At 37.9% G+C, this 18,217-nt stretch overlaps 1 protein-coding gene across 1 annotated transcript in view; it reads left to right on the plus strand.

Moving 5' to 3' along the window:
- LOC143149009 (uncharacterized) overlaps positions 1-17,633 on the plus strand; it is a 68,825-nt gene extending 51,192 nt beyond the window's left edge. Inside the window, exons 2-4 of the mRNA XM_076315959.1 lie at positions 5,167-5,339; positions 14,699-14,902; positions 15,606-17,633. Coding sequence (XP_076172074.1) covers positions 5,167-5,339; positions 14,699-14,902; positions 15,606-16,346 — 1,118 coding nt within the window. The 3' untranslated portion in view covers positions 16,347-17,633. The remainder of the gene's footprint in view (positions 1-5,166; positions 5,340-14,698; positions 14,903-15,605) is intronic.
- The last annotated feature ends 584 nt before the right edge of the window (positions 17,634-18,217 follow it).

Consider the following 18,217-nt stretch of genomic DNA (forward strand, 5'->3'; position numbering starts at 1 on the left):
AGAAGAGCAAAGGAAAGCTAATTACGGTTAATTATGGCAGAAAGTTGAAACGAACTGTTGTGTAATTTTCGAAATCACACGTTACTTATTCTGCAAAGAAATTTTGACAAAATATGTGAGAATAGCGCAGGAGTTTCCAAACACGTTTCTTTCGCTATTCATTTCTGTTGGCTACCCTGATAGAGTGATTGCGGCTCGCATGGATGAAGCAATAAAAAAAAAAAATTATCTGTGTTTATTCTATGAGAAAATTGAGAAACGATTTTCCCACACGATAATAGTTTTGTATCGAGTCCAACTTTCCTTTGGAGATTAAATTGACGTTACCAATGAGAGTTACAAGGAAATAAATTTCCCTGCGTTGATACTTTGTAACTCGTTAAAGTAGCTGATGCTGAGATATTCTGTGCAATGAAGTTGTTAGGGATTAACGATTTCATTCTTGGATAGGCGCGATAAAAGTAGTACAACTACTTTTAAATTTCTTTCTGCGTCGTGTCGCATAATACGATACCAGAATCATTGCGTTCGTAGGTGTCAATACCATTCAAATGTGCGGAGAAGTTTATCGATTTTCGTAGCGATAAATATTCTACTTTATCTCTTTCTTACGCATTATTATTCCCGCGATGTATCCACGTGTCGCCATTTGAGGAAAATGTCCAATTTAATCGTACAACCGATTCACAACGTGTAAAACTCCTGCTTTTAATTGTACTCTACGACAAAAGGGCTAAAAGGAGTACAAGAGCAGCCGGTCGCGACTATCGTAAAAGAACAACGTATTACCGGTAGGGAATGGGTTAAAAAAGATCCGAGAAACGCACCAGTGTTAAGAATGCAGTCGTTTAATATAAAAGCGATTGAACGGAACGAATTCCCCGCGAAACAACTACAATTGATCACTCTCGAGCGTACACCCAGTGATTCTCCGAAGCCACGAGAGTCTGGAACAACTTTCATCAGTCACGAAAGCAATAATCTCTAACAACACATGCGAGGACAAATTTTCTCGTCCATTAGGCTTCCTCGCAACCAAGTATTCCCCTTTTGATAAACGCACATCGGCGCGCAGCCGTGTGTTCTTATTATTAGATAAACACGGAGATACCATTACGGAAACGGCGGGATCATTGTGTCCGATCGTGTCACGCTTCAACCACGGAATTAAGCGAATCATTACCAACGTGTCAGGTTCATTATGCGGTGACTGCATTATCGGGACGAGATTGACTTCCTTCGTGAAACGGAAAACGTATATTCCGCGAGGAAAATAGATTGACTCGTTGGTCGTCGATCAAGCCGGACATGAAAATTGTTTAACTCGTTCCCTCATAAATTATTTAACGCGCTACCTGTATCATCTATCAGGTTTGATGGTCATTTCCGGTAATAATAACGCTCCGCGGTCGTGGACGGGGTAACATTCCCTGCGTCAATGTACCAAGAGTCTTCCAGGAAACGCCTGAATACGTTACGTCGGTTCAGGGTGAATATTTCGAGAGTGACGCAGTCGATCCTTCCTGAGTTCCTAGTTACGCGTCTTCCGGAAAAGTATGATCGCCGCTCGATGGAGATCGAGACGAACGATCCATCCACCGAACCCCTCTACGCTGTTAATTAAGCGGAATTCTTTGACGTGTAAGATGTTTTCGAATTTCGCGTAATCAACCGGCGAAGGAAGTTTAAGGAGATTTCTCGACGATTCTCGACGTTATCAAATTGAACGGGACTTACAATAGTGTGTTCCATAAGTCGTTGAAATAGCCAACCGTACAATGGCATGTTTTTTCACGAAGAAAAATGTTCTTTATGTGGAAAGAACGCTAATTAGTGCAGTACGAAAGAATTTTTATCGTTTCGTCAAATTTCTCCGTTAGTTGAAGGAATCAATGTGTTCTTCTCATGTATCGAGAGAATTCGATAATAGGAAAAACTGATGCGAAAATTAACGAGAAATTGTCCGATTTAGTGAATGACGACGTGATTGCAACTCCTTGTAACTTTGATTTTAGAAGGAAAGTAACGATGAAGTCTATGGCTAACTAATGTTTAGGAATTTTGTATGTTGCTTTTAGGTTGTTTCGTAATACACGGTAATGATTTCAGAGTTAAATACAGTATATAAAAATAATAAAAGTACGTACAATGATTGTTTCATTCCGAAGATGCCAATAGAGTTCATTGGTGAAGCTTAGCAGATCCCACCTCGTAGATGCAAATTTTAGAATGAAACAAAAATTTGTGTTCTTACGTCGAAATAAAATCTGTACGTTACTTTTCAAGATTCATAAGAGCAAACAAATTATACATTTTCTTTGTATTCGTATCTTAATAACGAAACAAGTTTATCGGAAGATCTGTCTTATCCTATTTTAATAATTCATTAGCACGTTTCATCTTGTCAGCATATTACTGTAATTCTTTGGCAATTACGAGTCTAAATAGATGAATTTATCTAAATAAATTTGTCACTGAAAAGCTCCAATATCCCGAAAAAATTTATCACCGAATCCATTGTAGAACTATGTTTCTAAAATGTATAACTCCGTCTTATGTAATATTAACTTTCAATATTTTATAATTTAGACTGTAAGAAGATCAAAGAGACCTAACAAATATGAACGAAACGTTGAGTTTATGCGTTTAATCGATGACAAGTACAACTTCGTTTGTTCAAAAAAGTTTGATCGATAATTTGTTCCTTACAATTTAGTAACGAATAAATAACCCAGCGAAAAATTATTGGTTCTATTATGAAATTTACTTTTTTAATATGTTCGAGTAATTACAGAAAACTGCTTTTAAACCGATAGATGTTGAAACCTAACAAGTTTCGAAATTTTCTTTCTAAACAAGTAAACATTTGATAAAGTATAAAAAAATTTGTAACTAGAAAACAAGGTTAGGTGGGACAAAGAAACTAAATTCTTTATTAGTTTTGTGTGCCAAATTCGCTGCCAAAGTTATGTTCACACATTTACTTTGAAAAAGCTGTATAATCTTGATCTGTTAGCACATTTATGGTTGTGCATTTTGGAATAATATTCGAACTAACTCAAATTTTTCGCCATACTTTCGAAGTGATTCCTACAGTTACTCATAATTTAATATCGCCATTTCCCTTTCACCAACTGTAACTGTCTATTTATTAGAATATTCCACTCTTCTGTAAATTACTCGCTGTTCGTTACTTGGTTTGCAGAAGTTTGCTGGTTACTTCAATAGCGATTATAGTCGTGTTAATAGTTAATCTTAATTGTACGCGCTAGTGGCAATCGGTAAATTGTACTTTGAATTGTAAATTATATTTTCCTAAAAAAAGAACTATCGTGCGATCTTTCCATCGGCAAGTGTGTAATTTAAGCAAAGTATACCTGGTAGAAAGAATTTATTACATTGGCACTTTAAAAGTATGAAAATTCATCCTTGAATTCTTGATTTCCAACGTTCAAGTGCGCTACCATCTTCGACCTTTACTACTTACTCCTCTACACTTGTCCTACCGAGTATACGTTCAAAGAGAATTCAATGATAATAAAGAACCATTTAAAGAAAAGTTAAACGAATTCTCGCGGTATTTATTTAATCCTAATTCTTAAATTTTACGTAATTAAATTTTCTGTAATTTTGTCATTCTTTCCTTACTTACATTTTATTTCAAAAATTAAACTGTACGCACTATTAAGTAACAAATACATATATACATATTGTGTCATACAAATGCTATTGTAAAACATTAATTGATGTCGATTAAAATTAGTAAACGTGTATTAGAAATCAAGCAGAATAATTTACGACGTTTTCTATCGAAGTTTCGTTTGTATCGGATCCATACTTAGCAAATTATTAATGTGAAATATTAAATTCAAAGTTACTTAAACTTTCAATCTGGCTCACGCTATGATTTTCGTTCGTATCTTTTATGATATCCTAATTGAGCAACTCGAACATTCCACCTTTTGAAACTCGCCTTTCAACTTTTTAACAATTTTATCGGAGCAACATAGAAATGGAATGTAATTCGGACGGAGAATTAAACACACATTCAGAAGTCAACAATCTATTTTCCCAGACAATCTCGACCGCGGAGAATGTTTCATCTCGTGCTATTTCATTCCACTATTCAGATAACGGCTGCCTCTATTGCAGAGTCAATCATAATTGCCGATCTTTTTTCAATTCCGCCGGTCTGTATTAGCATACGTATCTACGTGTATTCCGCGAACGAGTCTGCCAAAACAATCGTGGATCCGCAGATTCTTGCTTCAGATACGAAGGAGGGTAGACGACGGCCCTCGTAAAATCACTGAAATTCCATGTTTATTCAATATGCCGGGATTCAGTTTCCTAGCCTTATCTACAATGAGGCGATTGGGGTGAGTGATACCGTGGATCGAACAATTTTTGCAGCGATAAGCTTTCGATCTTCGCGTGTTTCTGCTTCGATGCAGACATCCTGTATGTACAATTGTGAAATCGCCAGGCTTATATCTTTTAAAGGAGTTGGTGAATGAATTCATTAGTTACCGACAATTAATTTCTGCTAACATTTTAAGCAACATTTTACTAGCTCGATAAATCATTAGAGGATCTGAGCAACTTACCGTAGTAAAATATTCTCGACTCTCCTTTCGAGTAATTTTCGAGTAATATTTATCAGAAACCTCAAACGAAGTACATTGGTAGTAATATTCGAACGAGGAGAACGAAATTATTTGCACGAATCGGTCAGTGATTTATCTATTCGTTGTAATAATGCAAACATTAACTTTTATCGATTCATTAGGTTTTTGAAGCGTAAATTATGAATGTTTAATATCTTTAAAAGTATTTACTTCGTTTTCACTTCGCTCGATTTATTAAGAATTGTCAATTTCTATCGTCTTTTTTCACGACTCTTTCAAATCTACATTATTCTTTCCATTAAATGAAACATTTTTCCAAAAACGACAAAATTATTCGGATCCGTCGCAGAACCACGTTTAAATTCTCACTGAGAAACATCGTAATTGTTATGGAAACGGCTTCTTGAAAACGAAGATTATTTCGGGTCATTAAAGACGGATATTAGAATTTACGCGTAAAAAAATAATTTTGAGGGAATAACCGAATGTTTGGTAATAGCGGCAAAGTTTTTAAAATCAAACGTCTTTATTATTACAGGCTGCGACGGGGAATCGGACGAAGGTGGAAGCAAGAGGCGAAGGAGCAGGACCAACTTTAATAGTTGGCAATTGGAGGAATTGGAACGGGCATTTCTCTCGAGTCATTATCCCGATGTCTTTATGCGAGAGTCTCTGGCTCTGAGACTCGAGCTGAAAGAGAGCCGCGTCGCCGTGAGTACAATTTTTGACATTTTTATAAACCTCGACTCTCAAAAATATGAGAATAATCCTACCCAAACGTCGGACAGAAGAAGGAACGTTAACGCTCGCGAAGAAACAAATAGTATCGAAAATTTATATTATCTTCGCAGCACAAAATTACAAAATACACCGAGACTGTTACGCCGATCACAGGCATAAAATTATTTACCGTTGTAATTATCGCATTGCGAATGAATCAACCACGAACACAGTGGCAGCTAAAAATTCTAAACAGTTTGCAAACGAAACAAAATCAAACAATAACCGAAACGTCAAATGTGAAATTTTGAATTTCTTCACGGTCTTTGATCACCCCTACGATAAATAAAATATTGTTAACCTCTTCGTGACTATCGTATCGTTTTCGATAATACTAATCTCGTATTGTGCAATTATTTCAATACAATGATAAAACAGTCGTAAAACCAATCTGCATTATAATTTTCTCTATTTATAAACTTGGATGCTCTTGGCAAAATATCGACGCATTTATATTCGCTGTTTCTTTATTCGAAGAAAAACACTTTACTCTTCTCGAATTGTTATTATATTAATATGTTCAGTTTACCAAAGAAAAAAAGAAAATGAAAAAAAAACCTGAAAAGGGATAGAAAATTCCGTTCGTGTTTCAGAGCCGTAGCAATCGTTTTCAATCAACGCGTCGCGACACCGTGTAATTATCGATCCTCGTTTCATAATCTCGCCCAGAATAGAGATGCGATCACAAAAAACGCATTTTTATGCGACCTGATTTCACGTTCGGTGTAGTTTTATCTGACATCCCAGATCGGCCGTTCCGATAGGCGGGAATTTATAGCAAGTTCGTCGTCATTTTTCGAGGGTTGATGGCCGGCAGACGTCGGGGGTGGTTTGGTCTCGAAGCCTCGGCCCTCGAGGTACTCTCCCGGGGGTAGTTAGTCCATCTGCTCCGTTCTGAATGCGGTTACCTTAGGAGAGGCCGAACTGTCCCGTTCGAATGTGTTCGAGGGTAGTAAACCGAGGAGGATCTACCTCGGGAGCGGTGACTTCGACTCGTCGACCACCCCCATTTGAATAATGAAGAGAATTTTATGTGGACATCGTTCCTTTCGTCGTGGTTTCTTTCCTAGAGGGTAGAGTTTGCAATGAAATTTGGAAAACCGCGAGTTTCCCGTGTTCAGCAACTCTGATCGGATAGAATTTTTAACAACAGGAATAAGAACCGCGGAGATGAAAATATACTCAAAGTTTATACGGGTAGACGGCCGAGCAAATTTTTATCTTCCCATTTTAAGATTTATCACAAAATCATGTATCCAAAGGTAAACACGAAATTAATTATTTTCATACGTAGATGCATTTTATTTCTTCACACGGTCGTAAGTAGTCGACTATTGTATACGATACGTGTTAATTCGGCGTGGTGAACAAGATAAATATCGTCGTATAAAAACGCCTTTGTAAGAAGATCGAGGAACTTTTATTTAACGAATCAAAAGCCGAATGTAACTTTATATATTCGATTAGAATCTAGAGTTTATAATAGGCCATTTATAACTTCCCCTGTACACTTTGTAATCAAACTTTTCCTCGTAAACGTGTACATTGTCGTAACGTGTAGGAACGATACTAATTGGAAATTTAATTACCGGCGGTTTTACAACGAATCATTCAAACACGAACGACTGGAACAAATTTAACGTCCATCAGAAATTCTTCGATCGCTTCTAAGGCCAGTTTTCGAATTATCGATCGAGGCGTATGCAAAGTCCCATCTTCCGTGCGTAGGGGTAATTTGTCACGCGCAGGAAATCGATTTCGCGGGAAAACGTTTGAATGTTATCACGGCGAGACCTTTTTCTTTAACACGTATCGCGGCCGTCTCATATTTCACGGAATAAAATAAAAGTAAGTGATATTATTCTTAATTTATTCTTCCGGAAGCTTGATGCACGGATAAATCGGCGAACCACGCGAATAGTTTTCCGCGAAAGTCGTACAATTGCACGTAACTTCGAACGAACATGTTTTAACATCGTTTTCATGACCGGCTCCTATTTCTCAAATAATCAGCGATGCTTTGCTCTTAATTGGCAGGTAATATTTTTGAAATTCATCTACGATGATTCCTTACATTTTCATTCAACCCTTGTTCATTTAATGCTTATGTGTTTTGCTGCAAATACGATGCCGAAACGAATCTACTTTACGATTAAGTCTATACGTCGCGATAATGAGAGTATTGCAAGAATATACAGAGAAGAAGTTGTTGATTTATTACTCGCTTACTGGAATTCATGAACTCCAAACACTAGATGCTAATAAGATAATCGATTAGCGTGGTAATAAATCTCTAATGTTTCAAAGGATTGCAATTTTGTTCTTTATCGATTTTTCTTGCATTAAGACGAATCAATCTTCCTTCGTTAAATGGACCTTACCTTTCAGATCGTCCATAAATCATATCCTGGTTGAAAGTTTAAACAAATTTGGCTGGTACAAGGGGGGTCGTAAGAGATACACCCTTACTAATATTGGATGCACGATTTCGATTATAAATATGTGAAAAGATCTACGACAACCTTTTCGGTCATTCGAAATTCTACACCAGATACGGGAACACGACATGATGGTGTCCTTCAATAGGTCCAACGAATGGTGGACCCTCAATTTCACGGCAGATCGAACACGAGGCCACCCTCGTGTTCTCTTCTCGCGATAAGATATTTATATTTATGTGCTTAGACACGCTTCAGGTGCCATGTGCCAGCGCATATTGCTCACTTTGCACTGATACAATCTCAATGTAAGCACTTCTACGTATAGATATTACTTAATATATAATTTACTTAATTAGAACGAAGATATTCAGTTATTTTGGTATTTAAGACTTCAGTAATGCCCGTTACGAAAAAAAAATAATTGGGAAAGAGTGCTTTAAAATCACAAAATTAAGCAATTCGTAAGCAACGAAGTAGAGTATAGGAGTACATATATTCTTTAATCGCTTATTCCACCCCTCGGTATCAACATTTCGAAACTACAATTCACTGTGCCACACAAAGATATTTAAAGACTCTAAAATTAATGTGATATTTTTTAACATAAAAGCAATATTCACTACATGCAAGTTTATGAAGGAAAAAACACTTCTACCTACAAAGCATAAAAGCTAATGCTAATTATATTCTCGAAGAAATTGTTCGATCCCGATCAAATTTATTCGAAATATATTCAACGAGCATTTGCTTTATTCCATTTTACATATCCCTAAGAAAAGCTTTTCCTTCAAAATAGTTGTACGAAATAAAGAATATAACGAATGGAATAAAAATTTCGAAATAAAGTATACTTCGAATATTTATCCATAAACAATGCATAAGCCAAAAATAATTCATTGAATTAATAATTTTCCGATAACTGTACAAAGATGACTTTCACTTTCTCGCATATTTATTAATTCGCCCGTAAAAAATCGTTAAAAAAACCGTTTTATATTGGAGTAATTGATCATTCGAATTATTCTATTATATAATACCAGACAGAACATTTTGTAGCACCCTTTGTAATGTAAATACCTAAACCAACCAGCGAAGATCGCAGAGAAAGACGTTACACGTAATACCATGCATTGAAATCACCGCGCGAAACCGAGACAATACTTGAGTGCTCGTAACTTAAATGCTACAATTTTGAAAGAAAAATGACTTTACGAAACAGTGCACAATGTACACGCGAATACAAATAATTACGAAGAACAAATGAAAACCAATATAAAAATTATACTAAAAACAAACTGATTAAAAATAAAGATCAGGTAATTTAAACGAACCAACAGAGACATTAATAGAGGAAACAAAGTCTGTAATATTATTTAGCGAATAGTAAAGAAAATTTATAAATCGTAGTGAGGATATATAAAATCTTCTGTGAATGCAACGTCTATTGAAAATATGCAATACTACGAACTAGAACGAAACAAGGTTCTCAACAAACTCGAGAAACAGGAATCATTGAAAAGATAGATCAGTGACAAACGGTGTACAGGTATGGTTGGAAATACAAGATGATGATTTTAAACAATTCCTATGAAGACAATTGGCTAACACAAAATTGATTGTATCGCGTAAACAAAGACAAATAGGACGTATGCTTACACGAACTCTTTTCATTGTTTTAGAGTGTACGATTAACTCTTAAAGCGAGTACTACAAATTCTGAGACACCCTGTATATTTAATGACTTCGCGCGATGGGAACACGCGCTTCCCCGTTCGGAGAGAGCGAACGGAACCTATCCCCTTTGTGTGGCCGAAAAGCGAGTGACCTTAGTGACAGGACCGATCCGGAGATAACCCAAGCTGGTGGTGACACGATGTCACGCAGCCGGTGTGTCTTCTCGAAGGGACGGGAACGGGAATAGCCCTCAGATTAGATAGTTGATCCTCATGTCAGATAACCCCAGCGACGCACGGATGCTAGTGGCGGCTTTTAAAAAATATTGTCACGCTGAGATAAACCGATGACACTGTTCAGTACCGGCAACTGGAAGCCAAAAGAAGCTCGAGACTCGTGTAGCTTTACACGTGTGACCGTCGGCTTATGCAAGGAGTAGCTTCGAAACAACCGGTGGCGATCCTGTGGTGGGGATAATTTTCCGAGAATGTACAATTTTTATTCTCTGCTACGAAATCAAATTTTTCTTTCTATAATTGGTCGCACACGAGCAAACTATGAAGAAGATAATAGTTCAAGTTACGAGTTCGGTTCTCTTCGGGTATAGAAATATTATACAAACTTCTTTTTCTTATTATAGACATGGAATTTGTCCAATCCCCTGCAATAAATTGACCACAACTTTAACGAAGCATGACCAAATTTTGTATTTTAATTTTGGGTATATTTCCAGATTTTCTATAATAAGCTATATTTACAAATGTGATAAGTAAGAATCAAAGACGTATTATCAAGAAAGAAAAATTGAATCTTTCTTGACGAAATATTTAGATTTAATTGAACTAAGTATAATTAAATTAGAATGAAAAATAAATCGTAATGACAATAATATTACGATTATAAGTATATTCCGATACATATCAAAGTTTATATTTAAGTGTTTCCGTTATGTTTCTCTCTGTGACGTAATATTCACTTTAATTTCTGTTTTATAATGCAGTATTTCTGTTAATTCTGGAATACTATTCAAATTTATTCCGAACAGGGTTTTTATTTGAACGTTAATAAAAATAAAACGTTTGTCATAAGCAAAAAAGGAATCTGGATTGATCCTATTCTAGATTTAAACAAAATTCGTAAACAAAAATACGAAAACCGTATACAATAGTTCTCATTTTTCATATTACGGAGAAATTATATAAAAATCTGACTTACGCTCCAAAACTCTGTTTTAAATTGTATTCATTTTTATCTACATTATTTTATTCCGATACATTTCAGAGTTTATGTTTAAATCGTTTTACAAATGCGTAAAAGAAGTGTATATTTTCATCAGTTTAGAAAAATGTGTAAAAATAGATAAAGTCGCTCAAAATCTTGGCTGGGAGGCCACTAAAATCATTATTCTCGACTTTTATAAATATTTATTGTGTATTTAATATTTACATCCAACATTGATATTTTCCAATATCGTTAAGATTTCGAATAATTCTTCGTTTTGAAATTCTTCGGTGAAAGAGAGGTGCGTAATGCCGATTCCTACAGAAACTGGAGTACAGTCGTTCGCGCATATTAATTCCGGTATACGATATCTTCAACCTCGTCGTCGTGACGCGAGAAGAGAACCATTTCGACTCATATTTCAATGCTTTAAATGTGCCCTGCGTGTTCAACGAGCGCCATTTTCTCGTCCACCATGGTCCCGTTTATATTCAAATGAACCGCCATGTTCAGCGCTCGTTAATCGTTTATCGTTGCACGCGTCATTCGACGATCTTACAGTGTTATTAACATATTTACTCAAAACTGGTGAACAACCTGTCTACGTTGTACACGTCGCATCCTCGACACGAGAGTGAGGGCGAAAACGATGCACGCAAGTAAAACACAAAGATAACCGGTGAAACGGGAACGGATAAGGCGGGCATGCTGCTTAAAAATCAATTGCATCGAAAACGACAAGCGACTCTCATTTCTTTTTCCACGATCTTTTACGACGTCGTCTCCGAACTGGTCCTTGGATCATTTTGTTGTCGTTGTTGGATGATTGGTGTAGATGGGATCGGCAATTGAGTGGTGGGCGTTTCGATAACGATTGAGAAATTTTCCAATCGTGATTCGACGTATTTTTAATCGCGCGCGAATACGTTTTAATCTTGTATTCGTACTCGTACAAAAAAAAAAAAAAACAAAAACAAAACGCGACTCTTAATGTGGAATCGTGAAAGAAACAACGATCACAGAGTATTCGACAGGAAGATCTGTCGATTAAGACAGACCGTTCGAGGAATAATTACTTCGCCAAGTGTAATTAGCAGTTTTGTGTGCTACACAATATTTCGTAGAGCTACACGATCTGTTGTTTCATTTGGTGTAAACCGATTTGTGAGAATGCAAGACTAATGGTCGTTTCACGCAAACATGGAAACGTGTAATAATAAGCTGCATAACAGAAGCCGAGTACTAACGAGGATAATGAACGTGGTAATTATTGTTGTAATTTAAAATTAGTGTCGAATTTTTTTGAAGAATTTATATTCGTAATATACGCGTCAGAAATAATAGTAGACGATTTGTTCAGGAATGTTGCTCCGATGGTGAGTAAACGGCAATAATTTCTATGAACGTTGAATCGATTTGAGTATTAAATTAATTGAAATTAGTATATCGGAGAAACATAAAAGGGGTTAATGTTACAGATATACGAAGAATGTTTTAAATATTGTTCTAAATAATGAGTATAGAGAAGAATGTACTATTGAAAAGATGGTAACTAATACAAATAGGTACAAAAGTTAGTATCGGTAGTGGAAAAAGTTGTGCTGACTTAAATTTGCGATTAGTTGTAAATCGTACATTTATTAGACAGTTGTTTCAGATTTTCTTGCGTTCAGAACTAATCTTCTGGTTTGAAGCAATTTTTTTGTTTGCTCGCGAGCCTGCGAGCAGAAAAAAGTTGTTACACGTTTATTTAGGGCTCAGTATAATAGCTTGTTAGTGGTTATCAGTTGGTGATAATTTCTAACGAATAGTGGTAATAATGCTGAAATAACGTTTCCGGCTTGTCGACTTAATGTCTTGCAGCTGTTAATCGTTTCAACTCTTTCCCTTTTTCATCGGTATCAAAAATTGATTTACCTATACTATATGTATGCATACATTTTCGTAGCAAAACTTTTATTATTTCGTTTTCAAAATAATAGCAATTATAAATATTGGAAAGTATCATTTTGCATAACGGCGTGATGCATTGTATCTAAATTTATCATTGTTTAGGAGAAAAAATATGTTTAATTAATGGACAAAACTTTATCGTAAATAATATGACCGTATAAAATTAAACGATGCATGTATGACATATAATTACCACTATTTATTATTTTTAGCAACGACATTTATCGTTAATAAATTCACGACTTATTGTTTTATCGATTGGTAGCCATCATAGTTCCTTGAATTAAACTAATTCAAGCTTCAATGAAATTCCAACGAGGCTAGTAAATTCCATCGAAGTGTTATATTTTAATTGAAAACTATGAACGACCAAGTCGAAGCTTTCTGAAAATCTTAGGAGTTTGGCTCTCTTGTAAGAAATGTCAGTTTCATCGAGAAAACAGCTACCATTCATTTTTATATGCAATGATTCAATACTTCGAACAATGCACGGATCTCAAAATTGATGGTAGTTTACTTTCCTAGATCCGTAATCATTCTCTTAATTATTTTTAGCAATCAAGAAGGTTTTATTCAAGAATTTAGAAATCTTCTATATACTTTCCGTCTGGCAGATTTGATAAATTTCACTTATTCTTACTTACAAATTTTCAAACTGAAGATCCTTCACAATACAGGTATCAAACTTCTTCTAATAACGAAAATGGGATGCTTCCAAGGTACGTTTAACTTCTCGAAAGGAACTTCTTCCGCGATGAGATAATTCGCACTCGCTAAAAAGCTTCGTACGGAATTCCATTTTCTTTCGTATCGAACTCGGCTAGCTTCATCAAAAACTGACCAGCTTCTTGTACGTCGATTAGATCTTTCTCCGGTTCGATCTCGTTTCATCCCGAAAGCGAGAAGTAAACAAGAGAGAAAACGGAAGAACTCGCAAGGGCACGTGATGCGACGAAGGTGTTACAAGGGTTAGAGTGGGTCTATTGATCTGTAGTTCGCGTGTGAACAGCGCCGCATACCGGTCTCCAGCCACAACTAATGTCTTCATCCTTTTCAACCACCTTTTCAACCCCTTTTAGCTCTTTCCTTCTTTCTTTCGCTCGCGTGGTGAAATTCACGCCACCACTAAATCGTGCTTCACGCCACGAGCGTTCACGCGAGCGCAGGGTAAAGTGTTGAAACTCTCCATGAATCAAGACACTCCAGGGGGTCATTGGTCCTTCCGCGTGGGGTAGGCTACTTCGTGTGATTTCGATATTTAACTGTTGCGAACGTGTTACACTTAAATATGGTTTTAATTATTCGGAACAAAGAAACTTCAGTAATTGCTACTTCTTCGTGTAAAGAATGCATCTGTTCAGGAGTTTACAATAACAGAAACGAACGTAAAGTTACAAATGATGAAAGAGTTGACTGTTCGCCGAGTGAAAGGGTTACAGGAATATTTAAAATATTGAAATATGCCCAGCTTTCACTATTTTCGAAGCCCTTGAAATACTTTCTGTTATTGTTCTATTCTTGAGAAAATTTTAGGAATTTTTTAGGAAAGAATCCTTCGAAAGACTAAAACACTTAAAAATGGTTTTTAATGACTCGAAACAAAGGAACTTCAGTAATTGCTACTTCTTCGAGTAAAGAATGCATCTGTCCAGGAGTTTACAATAACAGAAAGTTACAAATAATGAAAGAGTTGACTGTTCGCCGAGTGAGAGGGTTGTAGGAATATTTAGAGTATTGAAAAATGGTTCATCTTTCACTATATTCGAAGCCCTTGAAATACTTTCTGTTATTGTTCTATTCTTGAGAAGATTTTAGGAATTTTTCAGGAAAGAATCCTTCGAATGATTAAAACACTTACGATGGTTGCTTCACTGATTCTTTTTAATTAGAAGAGAAATATTTTTCGAGGATTTCGATGTTTCTTTAGTGTTTAGATATCGGTCAATCGCGGTTCGAATTCTTCTGGAAGCTGATCGAATAATTCGATTTGCTCGGTTCCAGGTGTGGTTTCAGAACCGAAGGGCAAAATGGAGGAAGAAGGAGCACACGAAAAAAGGTCCAGGTAGGCCGGCACACAACGCTCACCCTCAGAGCTGCAGTGGAGAACCAATTCCACCGGAGGAACTAAGAAGAAAAGAGCGAGAAAGACGGCAGAAGAAACTGCTGAAAGCTCTCGAACGACAGCAGAGGAAATTAGCTGCAAAGGTAAGAACCAGAACCTTCCAAAAATGTCGACCACAAAGGTTTCGACATCGATGTTAAAAAAGAAAACGATTTATTAAGCGTATTATATACTCTTCAAAACATTTTAATAATAAATCTGACAGTTCGTAATAACCAAATTTTATAAAAATGTAAAACTCTTCGACAATCTTCATTTGACAAAGCTGCCTAGTAAAACGATGAACTCTGTTTAATGACAAAATATATAATATATTCCCCTGAGAACCTCCTTAACCATTATACGTGTACATGAATCTTTTAGTTTGACGACTGACTGCTCTGGTAATTGATCCGTCGACGAATTCGTAATCCTTGAATCTTGCATACAAAATGATTACAATCTGCGCTAGAAGCTTTCCCATCCGATGTCCTAAAGATTTTATTTCGCCAGTCGTTCGGACGTCATACGTATACACAAACGACCAGCAATAATTAAAGATTCTGAACAATTGAACTCGTATGCGGAAAAAATCTTTTAGAACATTGATCGGAGAAGCTTCTATCACCAGAGCCATTTTCCACAATGACGGATCACTTCGTAGAGCGACTGTCTTTCGTCGAGGTAAAAACACCAGGTTGAAATCCCAGTAGAGCAGTCTGATCCGGTTCTCTTCCCCTCGCTAACGAACTTGCAGACCCAGCAGCGGAAAGAAGCAGACCAAAGACCACGACGTTCTGATTTCAGGGAATCACCGTCGATCTGTCGACACTTCGTGCCGAGTGGGAATCGCGAAGCGCGGCAGCGTCCGGCGGGAACTCTCTGAACGGCGCCTTGGGAGGTTCCTTCGGTCACTTGAGCAACAACAACGAGAGCAGCAGCGTGTCGGGTTCCGGGAACGACGCCAACGAGGAAATCGATGTCGTGGGCGGTCTGGATTCTTGTAGCGAAAGCGGTAGCGAGAGGGTGGATTCAGCCGCGGACGGTTCCATAGACGGTGAATGTTATCCGAGGTTATCCAGCAACGCCAGCGAGCAAAACGATCCACGAAGGAGCGTGAACCAGGTAGCCGGCAATCTCCAGAACCCCAACTCGAGCCTGAGTCTGGATCACCTGAACCATCAGGAGGGTATCCATCACTGGGGCTTGAGCCTTCTGGAGAGAAGAAGGGAGCTGGTGAACATCAACAACGCGAGTGGAACGCGTCAAACAACGAACAACAACGGCAATCCCGAGAGGACACCGATCAGGCAACAGATCAGCGAGGACGAGGTTCAGAGTAGTAGTATAGATCTGTCCGTGAAAGGTAGGGAGGAGAGGAAGAGACTGAACCCGTTCTCCATCGACAGCCTCTTGGGCAATAACAGAACCAGCACCCCAGGGATCCACAACGAGTGCAGAGCCTCGACGCCCACCTTGTCGAACGGAAGGGAGTCCAGTAGTCCCACGTCACCGATCTCGGTGCCCACTTCACCCTCCACGGCGTAGTAATCCAGGATATCGGTTTCTCAGTCGAAGTCTGACGATGAACGAAAACCGTGGACAAGTTCGGGCGTTCGATCGACAACGAAGCGATGACTCTGTCACGAGCACACTATCGAGAACAACGAGACGATTGCTGAAGGACGAGAAGACACTGTAGAGTAGCATCGTAGTATTGCGTTTCGAGAAACGGGGACGAGAATCTCTCAATAGTTCGCCGAAGAGTTCCACGAACGTACCGAATGAACCGAGATCTTGATTATTCGCAAGGACTGGAATTTTTCGATTAACGAAAAAGTGACGAAGGGTTCGATTACGGTTAGCTGCTGGACGTTCAATTGCTCGCGAAACAGGAATCAATTTTCAGACGATTCACAACGAAGAGAAGGAACGCGTTACGAGGCAAACGCTGTAGGTCTTCGATTATCGAGTTCGAGGTTGCGTTTATTACCCAATGCAGCAGGGTCTCCACCGTGGAGGAGCGAGTCCTTGCGACGGGTCGAGTGGCTCGTAGTTGACTCCATCCAGGAGAATGGCGATGAACTCGCTGACTGAATAAAGGAAGGCTTATATCAGTTTCGACATATCTGCATCGAGTGCGTGAGCGATGATGAGTCTGTCCTTGCGTGTTCGATTCCCTCCTTTATCCCGATAGAAACGAGAATGTGCAATAAACACGGACGGTTTTTTTTGTTCGTCGTACGCGATGTATGTAGTTATCCGGCGATCGGATCTGGAACGTTTCGTTAGATAAGGAGAACGGGGAGAGATAGAGAGAGAGAGAGAGAGAGAATGAAAGAAAGAGAGAAAGAGAGAAAGAGAGAGAGAGAAAAAGAGAAATAGAGAAAGAGAGAAAGTGAGAAAGAGTGCGTGCGCGAGTGCATGGGAGCGAGAATGGGTGCGAGAGCGACAGACTGCGCGTGTATTTAATGTAAATAGCTCGAAGTATGGACGATTCGTTTTATTTAATTCACGTAGCCGATACCCCAGTGTTCGTCGAGTCGCGGATATTATTTAAAGCAATAGAGATTTCGCCTGGCGCACGTGTATATAGAAATAAAGATCTAGGCAGAGCGAGAAGCTGAGAATAAAGACGCGGTACAAAAAAAAAAATTGAGCCTGGATCTCGTCCTTTCGTGTTGCGCGAGCTTGCATTTGCGAGGAACGAGATCGATAAAGGAACGAGGGAGTGAGGGAGAGAGGAAGAGAGAGAGAGAGAAAGAGAGCGAGAGAGAGAAAGAGCGAGAGAGAGAGAGAGGAGGGGGATGTTACGAGATGCCATAAAATCTGAGATGCGAGACAGTATCTACCGTATATTCATTTCAAATATATTAATTTATTCTCAAGATTACTTGGTGTTGTACGATCTATTTGCTCCATCGTCTGATCCTTCTCCTTCCAGACTGTGTACGAACATCAAGCAATACGCACCCATGGATCGGGTTATTGTACACTCTTTGTTTCTGTTTTTGAAAATGAAAAGAAACGAAGACACGGTTCAATGCCTTTGAAAGAAAAAATAATTCATTGTTTAATATGTATAATTTATTGTTGGGGTTGGATACACGCTCGTCTCCTTCCTTTCCAGAGGAGATGGGTAATTTTCATTTTAACGTGCTTCGTTCGTCTGACTTTCAAATTTTCACGAGGTAAGTATCGGAGAAATGTTTGTAAAATATATTTGGGAAATTGTGGAAAGGAATTGTTTCTCGCAAACCGACGAATAGAAGGCATTGCTAATTCATGGTAATTAATCTGTTGGAAATTCATCTGTCGATGTATTAATACATTAGTGCATCGAGTTTGCGAGTGAGTACTCCACGCCGAATCGATAAGTTTTTATAATCGAAATTGAAATAGTTGCAATCTATGTGAAA

This window comes from Ptiloglossa arizonensis, chromosome 7 (assembly GCF_051014685.1).
Source record: "Ptiloglossa arizonensis isolate GNS036 chromosome 7, iyPtiAriz1_principal, whole genome shotgun sequence".
Classification (NCBI taxonomy): domain Eukaryota; kingdom Metazoa; phylum Arthropoda; class Insecta; order Hymenoptera; family Colletidae; genus Ptiloglossa; species Ptiloglossa arizonensis.